The sequence below is a fragment of the Dama dama genome, chromosome 13 (genome assembly GCF_033118175.1).
Source record: "Dama dama isolate Ldn47 chromosome 13, ASM3311817v1, whole genome shotgun sequence".
NCBI lineage: Eukaryota > Metazoa > Chordata > Mammalia > Artiodactyla > Cervidae > Dama > Dama dama.
In genome coordinates this window covers 62,548,617-62,572,797 of record NC_083693.1, presented here as the reverse complement: position 1 = coordinate 62,572,797, position 24,181 = coordinate 62,548,617, and the positions used below count along the sequence as shown (strand labels likewise).

General features: G+C 44.0%; 1 protein-coding gene across 6 annotated transcripts in view; it reads left to right on the top strand.

Moving 5' to 3' along the window:
• Positions 1-24,181, top strand: part of TP53BP1 (tumor protein p53 binding protein 1) — an 88,607-nt gene that overhangs the window by 61,406 nt on the left and 3,020 nt on the right. For 5 of the 6 annotated variants that reach the window (XM_061159239.1, XM_061159242.1, XM_061159240.1 and 2 more), the window contains 8 exons: positions 723-1,206; positions 4,748-4,900; positions 14,807-15,078; positions 15,719-15,868; positions 16,164-16,594; positions 19,128-19,319; positions 19,733-19,948; positions 21,678-21,893. In XM_061159239.1, coding sequence (XP_061015222.1) covers positions 723-1,206; positions 4,748-4,900; positions 14,807-15,078; positions 15,719-15,868; positions 16,164-16,594; positions 19,128-19,319; positions 19,733-19,948; positions 21,678-21,893 — 2,114 coding nt within the window. The remainder of the gene's footprint in view (positions 1-722; positions 1,207-4,747; positions 4,901-14,806; positions 15,079-15,718; positions 15,869-16,163; positions 16,595-19,127; positions 19,320-19,732; positions 19,949-21,677; positions 21,894-24,181) is intronic. The other variant, XM_061159241.1, reaches the window with a different exon arrangement.

Genomic DNA, 24,181 nt, shown 5'->3' with positions numbered 1-24,181 from the left:
CTTACTTTGAGCCTCAGGGCTTCATGGTATCTGGTTTGTAGGAGACGTTTATCAAATGCTTGTGGGACATATAGATAAATCACTGATAGCCAAATGGGAAGATTAATGAAAAGGAATACTCTGAAGAACTGAATCATTCTGAAATGGTTTGTTGTAGATGCTGCCATATAGCTAGCAAAACTAGAATCTCACCTACAACTCTTTCCTTTAAAGATTGGGTTTCTTTTCCTAAAATTATTAGTCAAGGGGGTAATGAACAGTATCTAGATTGCTGGGAGCCACTTAAGGAATGTTGGAACCATTAATACAGCCAAATGAGACATCTCGACCTAGTTGATCTCTTTTAAGGTAGATCCCTAAAGTGCCCTCATTGTCTATGGCTTCAGTAATGGTTTACATCTTTTGTTGACCTTATTTTCCTGTGTCAGGTTTCAGAGTTCCTCTCCATAGCTAATGGAGAGGAGAAATATTGTGGCTATTTTACTGTTGTAGTGGACTAATCCTCTGTACCATTATTTTTTCACAGGAATGAAATTATGATGAGAAATCTTGTAAGGTGACATACTTGGTCACCTTATTTTCACCCTTCCCTGCATTTCTCAGATCATCAAATTATGGTTTCTCCCTTGACACACAAACACACTCACACTCACACACACACACACACTCTTACTTGATATATTTTTTTTTAAACATGGTTTCTTTATGTGCTTCATTTACAGGGGAAACTTGCTCCATTTTCCAAATACTCAAGATGATGAGGAGAAGGGGAAGTTGGAAGGTGACCAAGGAACCAGGCAGAGTCAACAGCCCGTGAAGCCCAGTAGTCCTGTCAGAGAGCCTGCTGCCCCTCCCTCCCAGCAGATGGGCACACAGGAGCCCTCCAGTCCTCAAGGGGAAGCAATGGAGATAGATCGGCCAGGAGGCCAGGAGGGAGAATGGAGTCCCAGGCAGGAGAAGCCTAGTAAGGCCTTGATTGCAAGGCCCAGCCAAAATAACGTAGGGATCCAGACCATAGAACGCTCCCTGTGGGTCCCAGAAACTGTTTCAGCAGCGACTCAGACTGTACAGAACGTGTGTGAACAAGGGACCAGTACAGTGGACCAGAGCTCTGGGAGGCAGGACGCCGCAGCTCAGACCGAGAAGGGGAGTGGCGAGAGACCGGCCGGCGCCCCTGGGGACGACACGGAGTCGCTCCACAGCCAGGTGAGCGCGCAGGGCGCCTCCGGGGCCCCGAGAGGTCAAGCTGTGCTACTTCTGCTTAACAGTAACTCTTAACAGTTTTATACAGACCAGTGGTTAAAAGGCAAGAACAGTTTATCCAGGGTAAGAGACAGGGTGGTGGAGATTATGAGTAGCTATAGCCAGACTATTTATATACAGTCTTTGGTGTTAGAGTTTGTGAAGTAGGTCTTTACTGGATGAGAAAGCCAGGAGTATAGTTTGGGTCCTGTGATATTTTTCTATATTCAGTCTTCTTCTGTCATTTTTCATTCTTCTTTATAACCATCAGAGCTAACTGCTTCTCCCCCAAGTTGATTTCACTGTGGTTTCCAGAAGGACTAGAAGACGTGTGAAGGATAGCATATCACAGTATTGGAAACAGCAGTAACAGGGAAAGTTCCCAGGTAACCAGGGACTGCAGAAAGAGGCTAAGAGTAGATACAGTGGAAAGAAAAGTATTGGGGCTGATGAACATGAGACTGGAAGAACAGGTTTTTGGAAATAGAGTAGGGATGTGTAGGAACTAGTGAAAATTGAGGGGTAAGAAGTGGTGGTAGTAATGTACATGCTAACAAGAGGAAGTTCATAAAATTTCATTAGTAACCACTGTTAAATTGCCTTTTCAGTAGAGCATCATCACTTGAAATCTGCCTAGGAAAGCTGTACTAGTGATGTACCTCTCATTTGAATGGCCCAGGTTGTTTGTTTTATAAGAATAATATAGTTCTTATTCATTGAACACCTACAGTATACCAGCACTGTGCTCAAGACCACCCATGAGGTTGGTGTTGTTATTCCCATTTCACAGGTAAAGAAACCAAGCTGAAGAGAGGTTAAGTAACTTGCCCAAGATTTTGCCATCAGTAGGTGGCAGAACTGGAATTTGAACTCAGCATATCTGACTTCAGAATCGGTATTCTTTTCATTATGCTATGTTGCTTTTCTATTTTTTAATCATAGCTTGTGTAGTCTTGTTCTGTTTATCCGTGCCTCTCCAAAAATTCTGTTTACATTAGCCTTTAATACTAACACTCTCTGAGACCTAAGACCTTATCAGTTCATACAGATTCAAAATAACATAGCCTTTTGGATATAGGGGCTGTAGCACATCAGATCCTATTTTGCAGCTGTTTTTTTTCACCCTTAATTTAAAGTGCTTGTATTCTGCCACATAATAATTTGGTTTCTCTGCCTTCATAACAAGGGTTAAAACTTGCATCTTAAAGACAGCAATCACATGAGTGCCACTAGATTGTGTCTTTCTTTACTTCCTCATATTCTCCTTCTGTCATCTAGGGAAATAATTCCTGCTCCTGTGTCGTGACGATGAGGAGCCAGTGAGTGAGCCAGAGTGATTAAGGCCCAGGCTTTGGGGTCAGACGTCATCTAGATGTCTTGAAAGTTGAATGAGATTAAGTTTGCAAAGCCCTTAGTACAGGGTGTGACACACAGTAAATGCTCAGTATGTACTGGCTGCTGCTACAACCTATTGATTATTGTTTTAAACACCACTACTGCAGCTGTTACCAACACAACATTACTTACGCTATGCTACTCCTGTGTCATGCAGAGAGAAACAGCACATTTAAAAGCTAGTTCCTCCTGCCAAGGAAAGAAGAGTGCTCAAAAATACAAATAGGGAATGGGTACAGAGTTTCAGTTGGGGACGATAAAAAGAGTTACGGAGAAATGGATACAGTGATGTTTGTGAAAGTGTGAATGTACATAATGCTACAAACTGTATATTTAAAAGTGGTTAAAGTCAGTAATTTTTACCTTAAGTAGATTTTACCACAATAAAAAAAATATAAATGATGGGTACTGTAACAGAAATTGGGATTGGTATGCCATCTTTTGAAGAGTGATTAGAAAATGTAAGGCTGTATGGACATCTGAATGTTGGTGCTTTTTTACCTCCTACAGTCTGGGTAGGACTCAGGTCAGGCTCAGAGAAAAGCATAGGCAGCCTACCTGTGACATTCCTTAAATTTCCATTTGTGTGTCAGGTGGGCCTGCAGCCAGGTTTTCTGTGAAGTGGAAGTGTGGCTTTATTTTCATTTTGTTTTCCCTTAATTATAACAAGATCCTCAAGCTACGTATCTTTACAGGAACCTCTTTTCAGAATACTATTTGAAGAGAGTAAGCGTAACTTTCTTTTTATCTGCTCTCTTTCCCTTCTCTCCTTTCTTACTCCCCTAGACATGTTTGTTTAGGTATTTCTCTTGATGTGATCATTTACCTGGCTGTTGTAATGGAAGACTACAGGGAGGTTTTTAGCTGGATTTTAAGGATATACGTAAGGCACACCAAAAGCTATTAGACTTCTGTGATGGAGGGCCTCATCACGTGTGGGCAGCTGGCAGGTCCAGGCTGCTGTGGTTCTTATGCAGGGGCACCCTGGTGACTGGTGTGTGACAGACCAGTCCCGTGACCCTTCATTAACCAGAGTTGTTTGTATAGACAGAAGCATTTTAAGGAATTGGTTGAATAAGTTTCCATGCACTTTATTTGTATTTATTCACATAATTTTCGTAGATATTTCACCCTAACATGAAGTTGGACTGGGAATTCTTCAGATAAATTACTTTAGGTAAATTACTACCACACTGTAATGAAAAACCAAGCTCATCGTTACTGCGGTGGCGCATGTAACTCTTCTGAAGGACACTTGACACTGACACTGACCTTGACACTGATTGCGGAAAGTAGTATCAGTCTACCCTAGGGGAAGTCAGGTGGGAGAAAGAAGCGTGCGTTTCCTTTCACAGCTACAGAGCTGTGGTGTAGAGGGCTGGGGTTGTGGATGCGGATGAATGTGATACAGATGTTGTGGGAAAACATGTATGTAATAGTCATAAAAATGTAAGGTCTCATTTAAACTATGTAACTGATTATTGTTTATGATACAACTAGATAACCAAATCCTAATTTTGCTAATATCCTCTGTTTCTGGACACTAGCTCAACTCTTTAGTTACAATCTATTATTTGGAATACATTAAATATTTCATATTTAATTCTAGGAGAAATCAATGTGTCTTGCTCCAGGAATAAATATACCATAATTTTCACTTACTAATGCAGGAAAAACAGACTGCACTGAGATTTTCAGATCTTATTCTGTTTTATATAAAGTTCTAAAGAATGCCTTTCTTTTATCTGAAGACCTCTTGCAAGTGTAAATTGTATGCTGATAATCAGCAACAGGATCAGAAGGATTACAATCTCTAATGTGCTTTTAGGGGATCAAAATTTCACTTAAAAATCCTAGATATAAATGCTAGATGTTATGATTTTGATTTAGACTGAAATAGGGTGTTAGGTGAAACCCATACAAACTCCTCACAGTAGACAGCTGGCCCATCCCTAGTGTTACCCATAAGTGAATAGAAACAAGGCAGCTGGAAAATGCCATCACCCGAGATTCATGGGACCTGTGAACAGTCTCGTCATTAAGAGGTTGACTTGTGAGTCTGCCAGTTTGCAGTGAGGCTCATGCCTGTGCGCTCTGTTTTCTGTCATAGGGAGAGGAAGAGTTTGATATGCCTCAGCCCCCGCACGGCCACGTTTTGCATCGCCACATGAGAACAATTCGTGAGGTGCGCACGCTTGTCACTCGTGTCATCACAGACGTGTATTATGTGGATGGAACAGAAGTAGAAAGAAAAGTAACTGAGGTAATACATACTTTGGGTTTATGTGGCAGATTTCTTTCAATAGAAAAATTACCCTGGTTTTCTGCCTCCATCCCTCTTCCCTATGCAGCTAGCTGCTAATGCTTCGTTTCCCTTCCTCCTCCTGTGAGAAAGATTTAAGAACTGGGTTAGAGTTCTGTTTTTCCCAACCATGGGTTTGCTGTCTGACCTTTGGTCATTTAACCAGTCCCATCATACTTTCCATATCTATAGAGAACAGAGTGGTGATTCTCTGTCATGTATAAAGATTTTATGTGTTATTTTTAATCCTTGGAAACTAATGAAGTTTAGAATCTCCTGCTTAGCAGCATGTATTTTCTCATTGTTTCTTTACTGTTTTCTCACGTTACCATTTTTTACTCATTGATCTTGGTCTCCATCCATGTGTGGTTATGAGCCTGTTAGTATTAGTTATTTTTTAGTAGAATTCACCATGAACTCATTGCCAGTGTCAGTGGAATATTGATGTTTATTGACTGTTACAGTGGACAGTGTTGTATGCTGACTTTGTTTAGATCTAACAGTGGCTGAGGTTAGATTTTCTAGAATTAAAGATCTGGCACTTTTTTTCTTGGTACATATGTTAATATCTGGTGTATATGTTAATGTTCTTATTTAATCACTTAGTCATGTGTGACTCTTGTGCAACCCCATGGACTGTAGCCCGCCAGGCTCCTCTGTCCATGAAGTTTCCCAGGCGAGAATACTGGAGTGGGTTGCCATTTCCTTCCCCAGGGAATCTTCCTGATCCAGGGATCGAACCCATTTGCATTGGCAGGTGGATTTTTTTTACCACTGAGCCACCAGGGAAGCCCACATATGTTAATATCTTGGTACATAAAATGATAAAATGTTTTACTTTTTAAATATTTATTTATGTGATGCACGGGGTCTTTGTTGCTGCTCGTGGGTGTTCTCTGGTTGCGGCATGTGGAGGCTGCTCTTCGTTGTGGGGGTTTCTCTTACTGCAGAGCGTGGGCTCTAGGGCCTGCGGGCTTCAGCAGGTGCAGCTTAAGGGCTCTACAGTGCGGCCTCAGTCGTGGCGTGCAGGCTTTGTTGCTCTGTAGCATGCGAGGTCCTCCGGGATCGGGGGTTGGAACCTGTGTCCCCGGCACTGGCAGGTTGACTCTTAACCCCTGGAACACTGGGGAGTTCCTCCAGGAACCATTTTAGTAATTGACAAGAGGCATAGCTATGTTATCCCTTAGTCAAGCGCTTTTCTTTAATTCTGGCAGCTAGCCATATAGGAGATTGTGCTCTGGGAGAATTAAACTGGTAAGTAGTTTAAGTGGAACATATTATTGCTGCTATTCATTAATGGGCCATTATGGCCCTCATGTCAGCAAGTATTTAATTTTAGTTTGAGAAATTGTCTTATATTCTTCATTATACACCAGATGCCAGAAATATTTCTTTTAAAATGCTGGTTTACCTTCAATTAAAAAAAATTTTTTTTATTTTAAATGAAACAAAGATGAATATTTTTAATGATAAAAGATACAGTTTCACAAAGAAGATAGACATCATAAACCATTAAACACTTTTAACAACAAAGAAAGATAGATACAGCAAATATCAGAAGAAATATAAGGGGAAAGAAAAAATATATAATCATAGACATATTGGCATTTCTCTGAGAATATTTTATCAAGTGAAGAAATAATAGGAACATCTTTAATGTCAATAATTTAAATATAATTAATTAATTTATATTAAGCATATCCTACAGAAATATACTTAAAATTTTGTATCTCATGCATTGTTATTAGATGTCCATAGGACATTTAGAAAAATTGGCAAGAAGATAAACATTACTAAATTTCAGAAAGAGAATTCTTTTTTGTGTGTGTGATTCAGTTATACATATACCCGTATGTTATTTTTTAAATTATTTTCCATTATAGGTTATTATAAGATATTGACTAGGTTCCCTGTGTTAGACAGTAAACCTTTGTTGCTTGTTGTATATCTTTTTTTTAATTAGAAATCTAGCATTCCATTCATGCTAAATCAAACAAGTGGAATCAAAATGTCATAAAGTTTTTAGTTAGGCAAAAATTCATATGTTTTATAAAATATATATATTATATATATGTATACAAAAGCTTTTCTGCTATGCTTGATAAAGGCTTGAGAAAGAACATCAAAAAAAGAGATGGAGAAATTGGAAAACATAAACTGAATGAAATGGGAGCACTGAATGTGAAATAGAAAAACTGAAACAATAAAAGTAAAAGATCCTCATATAGTCCAGTCATTTTTAAACATGGCTGCCCATTAGAAACATACCTGGACCTCTGGAAAAAAAAAAAAGAATCAATACCTGGATATTTGTAGTTTTCAAAAAATTTCAAGGTAATTCTGATATGCATATGGATTTTAAATAGTGATTACAGGTTTTTCTATTAAATGATGGTTTAGATGATATAGAATTACATAACGTTTCTGTTGACCAATCATGATACAGTGGTATTAGGTGAGTAATAGTTACATAATCACAATAATAAAAGATGTTTATCACCCTCTTTGCAGGGCAGAGGCTGTAGCCCAGCCGAACTGCAGCTAGACTGATACTTCCCCTGGCCCAAGGGCCCTGTGGCCGGCCAGGTGAGGTAGGTCAATAAACTGTTTTGTGAAAAGAAAGCTAAAAAAAAAAAAAAGTTTATCATTTTTCACAATCAAAAGATAATTATAAAAAATAAAATATAATTACAGTTGCAAACCATAATGGGAACATGATTAACTGTAAATATAAAATAATTACATACAATTTTAATTGTATGTAATTAAATTACATACAATTGGGGGAAGGTCACACAGTGATATGGTGAGTGGAAATGCATACATACATATGTTTTCTTTTTTTTTTCATTTATTTTTATTAGTTGGAGGCTAATTACTTTACAATATTGTAATTATTTTTGCCATACATTGACATGAACCAGCCATGGATTTACATGTGTTCCCCATCCCGATCCCCCCTCCCACCTTCCTCTCCATCCCATCCCTCTGGGTCACCAGCCGTGAGCACTTGTCTCATGCATCCAACCTGGGCTGGTGATCTGTTTCACCCTTGATAGTATACTTGTTTCAATGCTATTCTCTCAGAACATCGCACCCTCGCCTTCTCCCACAGAGTCCAAAAGTCTGTTCTGTACATCTGTGTCTCTTTTTCTGTTTTGCATATAGGGTTATCGTTACCATCTTTTTAAATTCCATATATATGCGTTAGTATACTGTATTGGTCTTTATCTTTCTGACTTACTTCACTCTGTATAATGGGCTCCACATGCACATGTTTTCATCTGCTCAGCCAGTCTATGTCTTTTAGTTGGTGCATTTAATCTATTTACATTTAAGGTATTTATCGATATATATGATCCTGTTACCGTTTTCTTAATTGTTTGGGGTTTATTTTCTCTAGGTCTTTTTCTTCTCTTCTGTTTCTTGCCTACAGAAGTTCCTTTAGCGTTTGTTATAAAGCTGGTTTGGTGGTGCTGAATTCTCTTAACTTTGCTTGTCTGGAAAGCTTTTGATTTCTCCATCAAATCTGAAAGAGAGTCTTGCTGGGTAGAGTCTTCTTGGTTGTAGGTTTTTCCCCTTCATCCCTTTAAATATATCATGCCTTTTCCTTCTGGCTTGTGGCGTTTCTGTTGAGAAACCAGCTGATAGCCTGGTGGGAGTTCCCCTGTATATTATTTGTCATTTTTCCACTGTTGCTTTTAACATTTATCTCTGTCTTCAATTTTTGTCAGTTTGATTACTGTGTATCTCAGTGTGTTCCCCCTTGGGTTTATCCTGCCTGGGACCCTGTGCTTCTTGGACTTGGTTTGTTTATTTCCTTTCCCATGTTTGGGAAGTTTTCAGCTGTTACTTCTTCAAATATTTTCCTGTGGTCCTTTGTCTCTCTTCTCCTTCTGGGACCTGTATAATGTGAATATTGGTGCATTTAATGTTGTCCCAGAGGTCTTTTAGGCTGTCTTCATTTCTTTTCATTCCTTTCTCTATACTCTGTTCTGTGGCAGTGATTTCCACCTTTCTGTCCTCCAGGTCATTTATCTGGTTCTGCCTTAGTTATTCTGCTGTTGATTCCTTCTGGTATATTATTCACCTCTTTGTTTTTTCCTTTAGTTCTTCTAGGTCTTTGGTAAACATTTCTTTCATCTTCTCAATCTTTGCCTCCATTCTTTTTCTGAGATCCTGAATCATTTTCACTATCATTATTCTGAGTTCTTTTTCTGGAACATTGCCTATCTTCACTTCATTTATTTGTTTTTCTGGGGTTTTATCTTGTCCCTTCATCTGGGACATAACTTTCTGCTTTTTCATGCTGATTAACTTTCTGTAATGTGGTTTTGTTTTACTCACTGTGTGATTGTGGTTCTTCTTGGCTTTCTGTCTGTCCTCTGATGGAGGAGGCTAAGAGGCTTGTGTAAGCTTCCTGATGGGAAGGACTGCTGGTGGGAAAACTTGGGTCTTGCTCTGGTGGGCAAGGCCTTGCTCAGTAAAGCTTTAATCCAGTTATCTGCTGATGGGTGGGGTTGAGTTTCCTTCCTGATAGATGTTTGGCTTGAGGTGACCCAGCCTTGGGCTCTTTGGTAGGGTTAATGGCAACCTCCAAGAGGGTTTATGCCAAAGGGGACCTTCCCAGACAGCTGCTGCCAGCACCCCTGTCCCTGTGGTGAGCCCCAGCTGATCCAGGCCTCCACAGGAGACTCTACCACACTAGCAGGTAGTTTTGGTTCAGTTTCCTGTGGGCTCACTGCTCCTTTGCTCTGAGCCTTGTGATGCACACAAGGGTTTGTTTGTGCTAAGACTGGAGTCTGTTTCCTCCAGTCCTGTAGAAGTCTTTATAATCAAATCCCACTGGCCTTCAAGGTCAGATTCCCTGGGGATTCCCAGTCCCTTTGTTGGATCCCCAGGCTGAGAAGCCTGACTTGGGGTTCAGAAATTTCACAACACACTGGGAGAACTTCTTTGGTATTACCTTTCTCCAGTCTGTGGGTCACCTACCTGGTGGGTGTGAGGTTTAATTTTTATCATGAGTGTGCCCCTCCTACCATCTCACTGCGGCCTCATCATTGTCTTTGGATGTGGGGTATCTTTTTCTGGTGGGTTCCAGTGTCCTCCTGTCAGTGGTTGTTCAACAGCTAGTTGTGATTTTGGTGCTCTCGCAGGAGATGAGTGCATGTTCCTCTACTCCACCGTCTTGAACTGGAATGCTACCTTCAATTTTATGTTTACAAAATTTTTTTCAATGTTATTGCTATTTTGGAGAAATTACTAATTTAGCAGCTTTATAGAAAAACAATTTGCTTTCATGACAAGTTTTTGTAACTGTTGTAGTCTACAGAGAAGTCTGTGCCAGGTGCTGTTTTAAGTGTTACACATATTACTTCGTTACTGCATTTATGATGCTTTTTAAAGTATATATCTGGAAATAGTAGGCTTGCTAGATATTCTGAGAGGGAAAAAAATACCATGGTCATAAATATTAAGTTTGAGAAAATACCAAGAACTGTAACCATCCCTTTCCCCACTGTGGGAATTCACAGTGCATATTACATTAAAGGCCTTTAGAAGTCTTATAGTAAAGATATTTATTTTATTGTGTAACCCAGAATTTCCCAAACTTATTTGACCATTGAACATTTTTTACAGTAATGTTTATTATATCCCTATGTTACATAGTTTGGGAAACACTGCCGTAATTAAATAAAATTACAATAGCAACTAACACTTATTGGAGTTAGTGATGGACAGGGAGGCCTGGCGTGCTGCAGTCCACGGGTTCACAAAGAGTCGGACATGGCTGAGTGACTGATCTAACTGAACTGAACATTTATTGGTCACTGGCTATATGCCTGGCACTATTCTCAGGACTTTTAAGTGATTTAACTTATTTAATTCTCACAACTAAGGTATGAGGTAGATATTATTCTCATTTTGCACTCAAGAAACTGAGGCATAGCAGTTAAAATCACTTGCTTAATTGCTATATAGCTAATAAACAGAGGAAGTGGGATTTATTCCAGGGAGTCTGATTCCAGAGCCTGCCTTCCTGACTACTGCAGTGTGCGATCTCTTTAAGAGTGAAAGGGACATGTGTCAAAAGGAAGGTCTGTGTAGGAGTGGAGAAGAGGAAGAAACTTGTCTGAAGGGAATTTTGACAAATCCTTTGGGTGAGGGCCAGAAAGTAATTTAGTTGAACACTGAGGTCTAACTTAGTGGTTTTAGATATTGAGAGATTCAGGGAAAGGACATTTCATTTACAAAGAAGCCTTGGCGGGCACAGGCAGAGGCCGAAAGGAAAGAGAACACAGGTGGGAACAGTCCAGCTGGCAGCCAGGCTGAAGGTGTGAAGGTGGACAGGTCGAGGTCAGAGGATTCTGGGAACTTCCCCTCATCTCTTGTAGCCTTTGATTATCGTCTTTTATTCATTTATTTACTAGCAACTTCTTTGTTGCTGTGTTCCTAGCACTACTACGAAGATAAAAAGACAGTGTGCTTATTCTCTTAGGAGCTTACACTTGGCGTGCAGGAAATCCAGAACTTGTGGTCGCTGCAGTAGAGGCGTGGAAAGGTGTGTGAGAAAGAGGGCACAGAGCCTGTTCGCTTACCTGAAGGTGGCCAGAGGCCTCGCAGAAGATGTACGCTCACGAGTGTGGCGGGTAAGGGGCAGGGGAGAAAGGGCATTGCAGGCAGAGTGAAGGAGCTTATAAGTGTTGCAGACAGCGTGGCATGCTGAGTGAATATTTAGGCTGCAACAAGAACGAAGGGTAGGGAATGATGAGAGAGGGTGCGCTTGAGGTTGGTGAGGGCCCAGAGCATGAGGCTTTTATACCATAGAAAAGAGTTTCGATTTTTATCTTTTCTTTTTTTTTTTTAGATTTTTATCTTTTGTGTGACGGAGAACCTTTAAAGAATTTGGGGGAAAGAAATGATATGCTCAGATTTGCATGGGAGGGTCTAATTGGAGCAGCGTAACAGTTGATTGGAACAGGAGAGGCTAGAGGCAAAGTTCTGACCAGAGGCAGAGAGTGTCAGATTAGGGCAGTGGCAGCAGGGATTGGGAGGAGCGAAGCAGATGTAAAATACGTGCAGAAGGCGAGATTGATGGGCTGCTGAGCTCCTGACCGCAGGGATTATTGGCAGAGGGAGGAACCGTACATGATTCCTGGGCTTTCTGCTAGGGCACATAGATGTGTGCTCTGTTACTCGGTCATGTCCTACTCTTAGCGACTGTTTGGACTGTAGCCCAACAGGCTCCTCTGTCCATGGGATTCTTTAAGCAAGAAAACAGGAGTGGGTTGCCATTTCCTCCTCCGGGGATCTTCCCGACCAGGGATCGAACCCACGTCTCCTCTGTCTCCTGCACTGTAGGCGGATTCTTTACCCACTGAACCATCCGGGAAGCCAAATAGATGGTGGTACCATTTACTGGGAGAATATAAATAGTACACTGGTTTATGAGAGAAGATCCTTCCTTCAGTAAATATTATTTAGAGCCACTTTTGTGGCAGGCACTGTGCTATTTGGAGGATAAATCCAGGAAAGAAGATGGTTGCTACTCTGTCTTACTGTGGCCTCTGTATCTAGTAAGAGAACACAGGAAAAAGAATAAGCAAATGCATTAAAAAGATCTTCACAGGCCGACTTGGAACCTGGACCTAAGTCGTCATAAAAGCAAGGCCTGAACTTCTGAACAGTTGCAAAAGCAGGTGTAGTTCACTGCTGCTCTTTGGGTCTCCTGTCTGACTGAGAAGCTGCCTGGAGTCCCAGCCCACTGGACTGGTTTTGACCCTGCTTGCTTGCTGTGTTCACGAGAAGGGGTTGACTTAAGTTCTGGGCTCCCAACACATGCTTTAGTTCAGTGACCTTGGCAGATGATCCTGACTCAGATCTGGCTACAGTAGGAGATAAATGATAGGAGTTGGTGAGTGGAGAGGGGTGAGATTTCTGGAGGTGGTACAGGTTCTGGTAATGATGCTGGTGGATGCAGATGCTGGGGTAGAGGAGAGGAAAAGGTTAATGGTGTGATTAGATTAGGAAAGCCTCTTGCTCAATGGGTCATCAGTTGGTTGGTAGCCTCAAAAATGATGATGAACATGGGGGAAAAAGGGGAGGCTGTGAACCGGTGTGTAAGGTGTTCATGCGTGAGAGGGTTGGGAGGGTGTGGGTGAGTAACAGGGAGGCAAGGAGAGAGTTTAACGGAATGGCAGATGATGGATTGTTTGGTAGGAGCAAGGAGCAGGGAGGTAGAAATCATCTGTTAATGGCAATGGGGGGCAAGGAGGCCTCTCATCTCCAAATTCTTTTTTTTTTTAATATTTATTTCTATTTATCTATTTAGCTGTGCTGAGTCTTAGTTGCTGCACGCAGGATCTTTAGTTGTGGCATGTGAACTCTTAGCTGTGGTGTATGGGATCCAGTTCCCCAACCAGGGATTGAGGTTTTGTTAAGGAGAATCAGACCCTGCTACAGAAAGCTGCAGGGGATGTGAGAGGCACTAGGGACATCCAGGATTCATTGAAGGCAAGGAAATGGAGAGCAGTTTGAGTTTTGGAGGAGTTAAGATACAGGTGTACCTGGTACATCCAAGGGTAAGAGTTCAGTAGGCATTTGTATGTGAGAGCTTAGCGCTGAGTCGTCATTGTGTTGTTGGTAGACAGGTCAGAATAAGTCATGTGAGGCTGGCCAGGGAAAACACGGAAGAGTGAGGAGAGAAATGAGAACAGACTCCTGGGAAATACTAATTTAAAATGAATAGGCAGAGGAAGAGGAGCCAAAAACAAGTGGAGCTAGCTGAACAGGTAGGATGAAAAGAAGAAAAAGTGACTTTATGGATTTTAGAGAAGAGATTTTCAAGAAAGGAGTGGTGAAAAATAATCATTTAATCAATATCATTATTTAAATGTGTGTGCCTGTGCACATTGCGTACTGTCGCCCAGAGAGACTGTACACTCTTTGAGGGGAGGGTCTGTCCTCTGCTTGTCTCTCCATCTTTTCTCTGGCAGCCGGCACGATCATGCACGGACAGTCTAGAGGAGGGAGGCAGATGGGCAGCAACTGCCCTATAATCTCTGTCTTGTGCCAGGGGGGACATTGCCAGTCGGTTCTAGAGCCTTTCCTCATTAAGTCTGGGGATTAGCCTCAGAGGCTGCTTCAAACTGAGCTCCAGGCAACCACTACCAATCCATCAAAGCAGGCACAGGAGTGAGATAAAGTCAGTTCGATATTCCTGTCCTCTGTAGGTATCAGAAATTCATATATTTTGCTTACTATCTTTGTGGTCTTCATTTTTATAAACAGTAATACCATTTTATATCTGGTTTTGCCTGTGATTTTTAATTTCCTTGTTCACATATTGAAATACCTAATTTCAAACAACTTGTCAGGCTGCCCACTGCTGTAATCAGGTACCCAGAAGGGGTCCTGACCACTCTTCCCCCCCCCCCCGCCAACCTGCCTGCTCCCCTGCATTCCTTCACCTAGGGCGTTACCTCTCTCCTCTGCGTTGGGATCTTGGTGGCATCTCGGCAGCCAACGGTTGTGAACTGGTTCAGTAAAAAGACAATTTAACTTAGCTCCCGGTAATAGAGGTCCCCTCCTCCTGATCTAGTATCACCTTTGTTTATTTATTTTCTTGAAGTATATATTCCCTATAGAATGCATGGGTCTTAAATGTTCAGTTCAGTGGTTTTGACAATGATATGTCACCACAATTCCAAGCAAGATAACAGAACCTTTCCATTATTCCAGAAAGTTCCTTCCTAATTCCCACCTCTCTAAACTGAAATTTCTTGCCATCTAGGACTCTCCAGTCATTACAGGAGCATTATGTTCCTGTGGCGCTTCCAAGCCGTTGTACCCCTTTCTTCTTTGCAGGAGACCGAAGAGCCGATCGTAGAATGTCAGGAGTGCGAAACGGAAGTCTCCCCTTCACAGACTGGAGGCTCCTCAGGGGACCTGGGGGACATCAGCTCCTTCTCCTCCAAGGCCTCCAGCTTACACCGCACGTCAAGCGGGACGAGCCTGTCCGCCATGCACAGCAGCGGCAGCTCCGGGAGGGGAGCCGGACAGCCCAAAGGGAAAGCCAGCGGGACAGAGCCTGCCGAGTTTGCCTTGCCCAGCTCCCGAGGAGGCCCAGGAAAGCTGAGGTGCAGACAGGGTCTCCAGAGAGAGAGCCACCGCAGGGGCAGGGTTGCTGACGTGTTACTGTCACGGGAACAGGGGAGTCATGGGAAGTCCCCCATCCTCCTAGGCTCGATCAGCTCCTCCTCTTCCTCCCCTTTTCCTTCCTCTCCTGTTTGGGGTTTGCGTGGGAGGTGGGGGGAGCCCTGTGGGAGGTAGACCTCCTGAGAAACTGTGGAAAACAGGTGAGGGGCCCTCAGGAAGGCTGGTGCAGGCTCCTGCCCCTCACCCCCACTTCCTGCGGCCTCTGGGGGTTTCGGCGGGGGCACAGGAAGCCCGGGGTAGTGGCCCCAACCTGACACGTGCCCTAGCCTTTTGTTTTCCTCTGCAGGTACCCAGAGCCTGAAGTACAAGAGAAGGCAGGGCAGGAGTGGATGTGCTGTTTTTGAGGGCAGCAGTAGGAAGCTTTGTCAGGAGGGTCTAGACTGGCATGTAGAAGGATTCCCGCTCCCAGCTAACTTGGTGGTGGGTGTGTGGACCAGCTTCCTGCTGCCCTGGAGGCTCAGCCCTTGCTGGCCTGGCATGTAGTCTTGAGGACCAAGGGGAGACTGTGAAGAAAGGATCCGGTAGCAGGTGCTCTCAGACTAACCTGTCTTCATTCTCTAGTCCTAGAAAAGGGGTCAGTCAGACAGGGACGCCAGTGTGTGAGGAGGATGGTGATGCGGGCCTTGGCATCAGACAGGCAGGGAAGGCTCCAGTCACGCCTCGTGGGCGCGGGCGAAGGGGCCGCCCGCCTTCTCGGACCACTGGAACCAGGTACCCGGGTAGTGTGAGATACACTAGTCTGTGACTTGTTCAGAAAAAAAGGGAGTAGAGAGAAGAGAGGGGAGCAGAGAGTATGTGGGGTGTCAGGAGGGAGAAGAGGGGCCCGCACTGACTGGGGAGTGGGCCGGGATCAGAGTGAGGCCCCTGAGACACCAGGCTTCTGCCTGTGATGGGGTTAGCAGCGAGCGGGCTGGAGACCCATGGCCAGAGGAGTGGGAAAATTGTTAGATCCGTACTGCTCTTGGCTTATTCTCACTGCCTTCTCCTGTCTCTTATCTCACTTTAGGGAAACAGCTGTGCCTGGCCCCTTGGGCATAGAGGACATTTCACCTAGCATGTCGCCGGACGATAAATCCTTCACCCGTATCATGCCTCGAGCGCCAGACTCCAGCAGACGGGCAGACACGGGTGCTGGTGCTTTGCGTCGAAGCGACTCTCCCGAGATTCCATTCCAGACTGCTGCTGGCCCTTCAGATGGCTTAGATGCCTCCTCTCCAGGGAACAGCTTTGTCGGGCTCCGTGTTGTAGCCAAGTGGTCATCCAATGGCTATTTTTACTCTGGAAAAATCACACGAGATGTCGGAGCTGGGAAGTACAAGTTGCTCTTTGATGATGGGTACGAGTGTGACGTGTTGGGCAAAGACATCCTGCTGTGTGACCCCATCCCCCTGGACACGGAAGTGACCGCCCTCTCGGAGGATGAGTATTTCAGTGCAGGTACTGGGAGAAGCCAGACCCCTCCTTACGCCTCTGTGGTCCTCTTAACACCAGCAGCGCTCACTCTAGCCTCAGTGCTCTTCCATGTCCTCTAGTCAGAAACTTCATTCCTGACACTGCGTCCTCTCACCCCTGTCGTCTGCTGTTCTTTGCTCCCTTCGTTTATTTTTGAATAAACTTTGTAGTTTGGAAAAAATTTATATACACGCAGAATCTGCAACACGCAGATACTGACAGCATGGAGACGCCCCCTGTGCCTCTCGCCCAGCGTCCCCGTCCCTGTTGTTAACATTCTGCGTTAACCTGGCACCTTTGTGAGAGTGAAGAATACTACCTTGGTACTTTACCACTAACTCAATTCCTGACTTAGGGATTTCACCAGCTTTTCCGTGTCCTTTTTCTGTTCCTGGATCCAGTTCAGGATTACTATGTTGCCTTTAGTCCTCACATGTCTTTTGTTTTTGGATCTGTAACAATCTCTGAACCTTTTCTTGTTTTTCATGACCCTGACAGTTTTGAGGAGTACATACTGGTCAGGTATTTTTTGAATGTCCTTCAGTTTGGGTTTGTCTTATGTTTTCTCTTGGTTAGGTTGGCGCTAGTGAGTTTTTGAAAAGAATGCTACAGAAGTGAAGTGCCCTTCTCATCACATTGAGTGTGGGAGGGGAGTCGGTGACAGCCAGAGGGCATCTCTGGTGATGTTCACCTTCATCACCGGTGAAGGTGATGTTTGCCAACTTTCTCCATTGAAAGTTAGTGGTTTTCCTTTTCCATTTTCTGTTCTTTCAACTCTGACTTGTAAACTTAGTACCTGTTTTGGTGGGAACCTTAAGTTGGTGAGAGTGGCAGATATATTGAGATATTTGCACTTAGGAAAAAGTTGTTAGTGCTGTGTTTGTATGTCTGCACACTCACCACTTATTCTCTGGTTTGGAGAAGTCATGCCTCTTTTTTTTTTTTTTTTAAACTAAAGTAGCCAATCCCCTGTACTGGTGATGGTGAAAGATTTCTGCCTGTCATGACTATTTCATGTGTCCATTCTTTGAATGGACTGCCTCTTTTCTATGAGGTGATTTGGAGATACATGTTTCATTGAGTTTGTCATTTAAAAACATTCTTTAACAGGGGTTTTTTGGAACAGTGATTGGGATACTGGGCAAAAATGTGTCGGTTGAAGTCTCTTCAGACTTTGTTTTGTTTGGACTCCTCAGTAGTTTGCTGTCTGCTGCTTTATTTCATTGTTAAATGAACCACCTCACCTTCTAGTTCTGGGTAACACTTAGCTTCACTTAGCATCAGTAGCACATAGATTGAGATCTTTTATGGCCTGTGACTTACATTGTTTGTGTCAAATGCATTTTTCCTCTTTCCAGTGTAAAGCCTCTGTTGGAAGTCCATGCTAGGCCCTCTTAAGACAGAGACGGTTCTCTATCCTGTGTGAATTGTGGTATTCAGGGGAAGGGGACTCTGGGTCCCATTTATTGAGGCTGTCTACTGATGTTAGACTAGACTGCTTCATTAGTGTGAAGGGTATTGTTGACCTTGGCCTTGTGTTCTTGAGGATTTAGTGTGGTGATAGAGATTTAAGCCAGCAAATGAACAAGCAAGGGGAGAGTGACTGACTCTGTGGCAGAGATAAGGAGAAAACTAAGGCCTGCTTTCTCCTTTTTTTTTTCCCCACTTCCTTGGTACATGCTCTGGGTTTCTATTAACCCTTCATTCAAGCACTGGCTAACAGGAAAGAATACACTGATTTTTCTCTTCATAGGAATGAGAAAGTATTCACATTAGTGCCCTGTTTTTATATTTATATTTATCTTTACATAGGTGTCTTTTTCATAGCATTGGAAATGGGTCTTGCCCAAGATCACACAGCTTGGTGGCAGCAGAATTAGGCCTAGACTCAGGTCTCCTGAATTCTAGCCCAGTGTCCTTTTGATCTGGAACTCTGAATCAGAGTTCCTTCTGATCTGGAGGCCTTATCTTTAGGTCCTGAATCAGAGCAAGATCAGAGAAGCAGATAATAAAGAGGGAAGCTTAGGGAGCAGAGGCAGGATTTATTTCCTTCCTTTCTCTGCTCTGTATTTCTACTTCGATTTTGCTACACAGACTCATGCTTTCTCTTGAGATGATGTCATCTTTCATCTGTGACTTAACTCAAGAATTAACACCCAGCCTCCAAAGAAACGAAGAAGGAAAGGTTTAGTAAGTTATAATGGGACCATTAAGAAACCACATGCATTTCATTTTGAGAACCATTTGAAATTGCTAACAACCCATAAAGGCTGGCTTTAGGAACCTTTATCTTGTAACTAGAGGGTTCCTGCTGCTGGGAACCTTCATGTTCCAATCCCTGGATGGTGTCTGCATGCATCCGGAGTGGTGGTGGTCTGTGGGCTTGACGGCTAGGAGTTTGCTCAGTCCTAACCTCAGTCCTCTCTTGGACCACCTATAACTCCCTGATTCAGGCCTGCTCTGAGAAGATGCCGAGCAGCCTAAACAGGCTGCTTTTATGTTTTTTTTCCCCACCCAGGAGTGGTAAAAGGGCACAGGAAGGAGTCTGGAGAGCTCTACTACAGCATTGAGAAAGAAGGCCAAAGGAAGTGGTACAAGCGGATGGCTGTCATCCTGTCCTTGGAGCAAGGAAACAGACTGCGAGAGCAGTATGGCCTGGGCCCATATGAGGCGGTAACGCCCCTCACCAAGGCAGCAGATATCAGCTTAGGTAAGACCTTGGCTTCCTGAACTGCTGCCTCTGGACCCCTGGCCTACTCATGGGCAGAGTAGTGGTTTTCAGAGTAAGGGGAAGTAAAGCTTCCTTCAGTCTTATTCCTCTGTGGTCTGTGAGATGGTAATGAACTCTCAGATATTGGGAGCCACTGCATATCTCTTGTTTTCTTGCCAGGACTCAATAGTAAGTCCTCAGATTTTTCTGTCCCTAGTTCTGTAAAGGACCAAACACACTTTAGTCATGGCAGAAGCTGAAACAAAATATGGTGGCCTTGGAAGAGATTTCCTGCCCATGTGGGAGGTGGAGGAGAGGGTGTGGTGGTTTCTAAATCAGGCTGTGCTCAGCTTCTTGGAGGTCAGGGCCTCAGACCATGGGAGATGACCTGCCTTTGGCTCATTGTATCGCAGACAATTTGGTGGAAGGGAAACGGAAACGGCGAAGTAACATCAACTCCCCAGCCACCCCCACCACTTCCAGCAGCAGCAGTACAACCCCTACCCGAAAGGTCCCAGAGAGTCCTCGTGCCACCACAGGGGTCCCCTCGGGCAAAAGGAAGCTCGTCACTTCTGAAGAGGAGCGGTCCCCTGCCAAGCGAGGCCGGAAATCTGCCACTGTGAAGCCTGGTGAGTGCTCCCTGTTACCCCCCTTCTCCCCCAGACCTCGGCAGAATGTAGGGTCAGCTGCTGGAGAGGTGGAGCCTGGCACAAGCAGGGGCTCCTTCCTGATTACGGAGTCGGCGCCCACATACACCCACCTCTCCATCTCCCAGCAGAGCCCAGTTGGGTACCAGAAAGGAAGGCAGGCTTTGATTGGAAACATCCCTCGACCCCTGTGTCGGTTCTGGGAGGGAGAGGAAATATGTAGTGGATTTTAGGCAGACTCACAGGAGATGCAGTTCTTCTTGGACCTCTTCCTTCATTTGGCACCATCTTCCTCTGGAAGTTCTGCTCCCCTCTCCCTTGTGTTCAGGACCCTCTGGCTTTCCTACATGTCCTGTTGAAAGCTGGTACCTTAGCCTGTGTCTCCCCTTTCCACACTAATCCCCAAACAGTCCCTTTCCAATCCCTCAAGCTGCATGTTAGTAGAGAAGTTCAGTCCATCTGTTGTTTACTGGGTCTGTGCTGACCCAGGCACAGCCTCTGGATGCTGGAGACACAGAGGTAGCGTCTCCGGTGTCTGCCCCAGGGCGCTTTCTTAAGTCTAGCAAACTGAGGAAGTTGGTTATCGTCACATGTCCTGGCACCTGGCACTTTTGTTTCCTGTGTCTTCTCTGTATCTATTTAATATCTCTGCTGTGTTTCAGGGTATGTAAGGCATGGAGTTCAATGCTTCATACATTTTACCTCATACAGTCTCTGTGAGTTACAGGTGCTAGAATTCATTTTCTAGATGAAAAATCTAAGGCAGAATGTTGGTTTACTTCCCAAGGTGACACAGTTATCCAGAAATCAGACCTAGGCAGTCTGACTGTGAAGTCCAGGCTTGTACATGCTACATCAGACTGTTCTCTTGCTGCTGGTTTTATTTTTAGGGAGGCATACCCTGACTGTCATCTTAGCCTCCCAATGAGCCAAGATTCAGCTTCTCCAAGCCAGGTATTTGTGTTTTTCCTCGAGGACCTACTGGGGCACTCCACACATGGGTGTTCCGGGAGTCCTGGACTGGCCGGTTCACTTCCCATTCCCAGGTGTTGGAAACTGGGGCAGTTGAAGCAGGCTGTCTTGATACGGTTCTGTCAACATGTAAAAGCACTTTATTACCAAGGATTCTGTGCACTGTTCTGGTGAGGTTCAGGGACAGGGGGGAGTATCTGCTGGGGACATTTCTTGGTGAACCCACCTTTTTAAAGGCTGCTTCAAAATAGCACTAGGCAGGGAATGTGGGCTGAAGGTTTCCAATCATTTTTCACTTTTACTTTGTGTTAGAATCACCCTTTCTTCAGGTGACTTCAGAAGTTTTTGATTTGGCTCTATAAAAACAATGCTAGTTGTGAAAACAATGTATACATTGTTATGACTGTAAAATTTAAATACATAGAATTCCTCTGCACTGTTTAAAAAAAAAAAAAAAAATTTTTTTTTTTTTTTTTTAAATTTTTCTGAGCCAAGTGGCATGGCTTGCGGGATCTTAGTTCCCCAACCAGGGATTGAAACCAGGCCCTTGGCAATGAAACTGTGGAGTCCTAACCATTGGACTGCCAGGGAATTCCTTCTGCCTTGTGAGTTTGTTTCCAGGTTGTTGGCCATAGGATTGGTCTTTGGTTAATAGCTCAGAAAAGTTGCGCAGGACATCGCCTGCCCACCCTGCTGTGCCCAGCCCGTGGTCTGTACCCTGTGCCTCTGTCCTTCCCAGGTGCGGTGGGGGCAGGAGAGTTTGTGAGCCCCTGTGAGAGTGGCGACAACCCGGGTGAGCCCTCTGCCCTGGAAGAGCAGAGAGGGCCTCTGCCCCTCAACAAGACCTTGTTTCTGGGCTATGCCTTTCTCCTCACCATGGCCACAACAAGCGACAAGTTGGCTAGCCGCTCCAAATTGCCAGATGGTCCTACAGGAAGCAGCGAGGAAGAGGAGGGTAAGGCCCTAAGAAGCCCTGGGGGCTCTAACACCCACATGTGCGTCCTTCCTTTCCATGAACCATGTTGAGGAGGCGGGGCACATGGCAACTAGTGTCAGGGTCAGGGAAAACGAATTTAAAACCCTGCTTGCTTTGTGGTTTATAGACTGCTCTCACAGAATTTCTGTTAGCAGTTCCTCAAAATAGTCCTTGTGAGGCAGATGGGAGGTAGGTCTTATCCATCTTACAGATGAGAAAACAAGCTACAAGAGGTCAGATAATTGCTTTTTACCCCACAGTAGCGGTGGACTCGGGACCGAGAACTCCATTTTCTCCAGCACAGTCGGATTCCTGAATACCCGGCCGCCCTTCCCATTGGGGTTCTCTGGGCCCAAGAAGACACATGTGGGAATGAAGTTCGTTCTCTTGAGTCTGTGTGTCAGACTAGGCAGGGTGGGCTCAGGGTCCCGGGTGATTTCGGACAAGCAGCCTCTAGGCCTTTTCCCCTCTGTACGTCTCTTCAACCTTAAACCTTACACATTGCATTTCTGTGTTGTCTCTTAGGGTCTGAGTGAAGGCTGCAGTGGGGAAAGGTAAAAATTATTTAAACTGTCTAAAGAGTGTGTGATCTAGGTGAGAAAACTGGGCAGGTACAAGCGTCCATTGTAATACAAGTGACAGCGCAGTATCCATGTGTGTCTGCTGAGGCTAACACTCCCAGTTAGACCTCTCACCAATGCTGGGCCTTGCAGGAGGGAAGTGAATTAGGGAACATGGTTATCAGAAAACAGCACCAACTGCAGATCTGGGATGGTTGGCACTTCAGGTGTGTGGCTGATTTTCCTAATTAACCAAAACTTTATCTCACCAGCTACAGCTCTGTGGAGCTCTGTATGGGGACGTGGGGAGGGTGGTCAGGGAATTGTGGTTGAAGTGTATACTATCTGGAGGTGCATAAATGGTTATCAGTATTGAGGCTTTAGGGTGTGGGAGCGGGTGTCCAGTGGAGGGGTTTCAAGAGTAAGTGTGATCCAGGCGTAGTTTTTCAGACAGAATTCAGGTGTGTGAGGGGTTTCCTAGCCAAGGATGTAGTTTGATTTGGATCATAAGTGATTGGGTATGTCAAGGTATCAGAACCATGTTTGTGGTCTTGTCTTCTTTTGCTTTCACAATATTGCTGGACTCTAGGCTTCATTCTCCAGCACACTCCTAGCCCTTTCCTAGACTAGGACTTCACAATGCAGCTCTGTAGATGTTTTGTTGATTGATACAGAATGCCTAAGAAAACTCACTTTGGTATGAGATACAGACTGTCAGATTCCTTAAAAATCTGTGAGCCTATGTGAGATCTTAGAAACCTGAGAATTCCTTCCATCCCCTCTTGCAGATATATCAAATATTTTTAATCTCATTCTTAACAACCATGAGTGAGGGATAGGTTATGTCTCAAGTGAGGAGGAATTTGGACCTTTTTTTAAGAGGGAGCAGGCCATGTTCGTTGTGGAAAATGTAGTTATGATGAATGTCTGCTTTATGTTGCTCCTTCATCCTTACACATTGCTCCAGCAGTACCAGAATCTTTGATATTTTTGGTATATAGTATATTTTAGGGTTCCACGATCTCAGGAAGCAGGGGACATTTGTACTAGAACAGTCCTTTACTAATAAGCTTTTAAGAAACTATGTGATATGTCTTGCAGATAACCAGGAATCTCTTTTATTTGTATCAGGAGCTCAGTAAAATATTTGAATCCATGTTGTGAGACATATTTAGTAATGAGTTAAGAATATGGCACCTGATCTCGTTAGGTGGCACATTATCAGGGACCCATCAGCCACAGGGATTGACTTCAGAGTTAGGTACCTTCATCCTTGATTTAGATGATGCAGCAAAAATCTGTTCATTTTAGCCTCTGATTGACCAGGGCCACTCATGAAGTCCAAATTAAAACTGAATCCAAACTGAGAAAAGTTAGAAATGGACTGCCGAGGTAGGGTAATATTTGATTACACAAATGAAGGAAATATAGATGGGGATTAAAAGCTAAACAGGTCGGGACTAGAAACAGTTCTGGATAAGGAGACATAAAATAGACGTCTTGAGAAAAATAAAGGACCTTGGGGGTCTTGGCAGTGACTCAGCAGTAGAGTGTTGGTGCCAAAAAGTGTGATGTGATATATTGATAAGGGCCAAGGATGCCAGGGCAAAACTGAGAAATAGTCTTGCTGGGTTCTGAGTTTCTTACAGCTAGTCAGTTTCTAGTTTGAGTTTTCATTCTGAGAATATGGAGAATGCTGAATCAAGA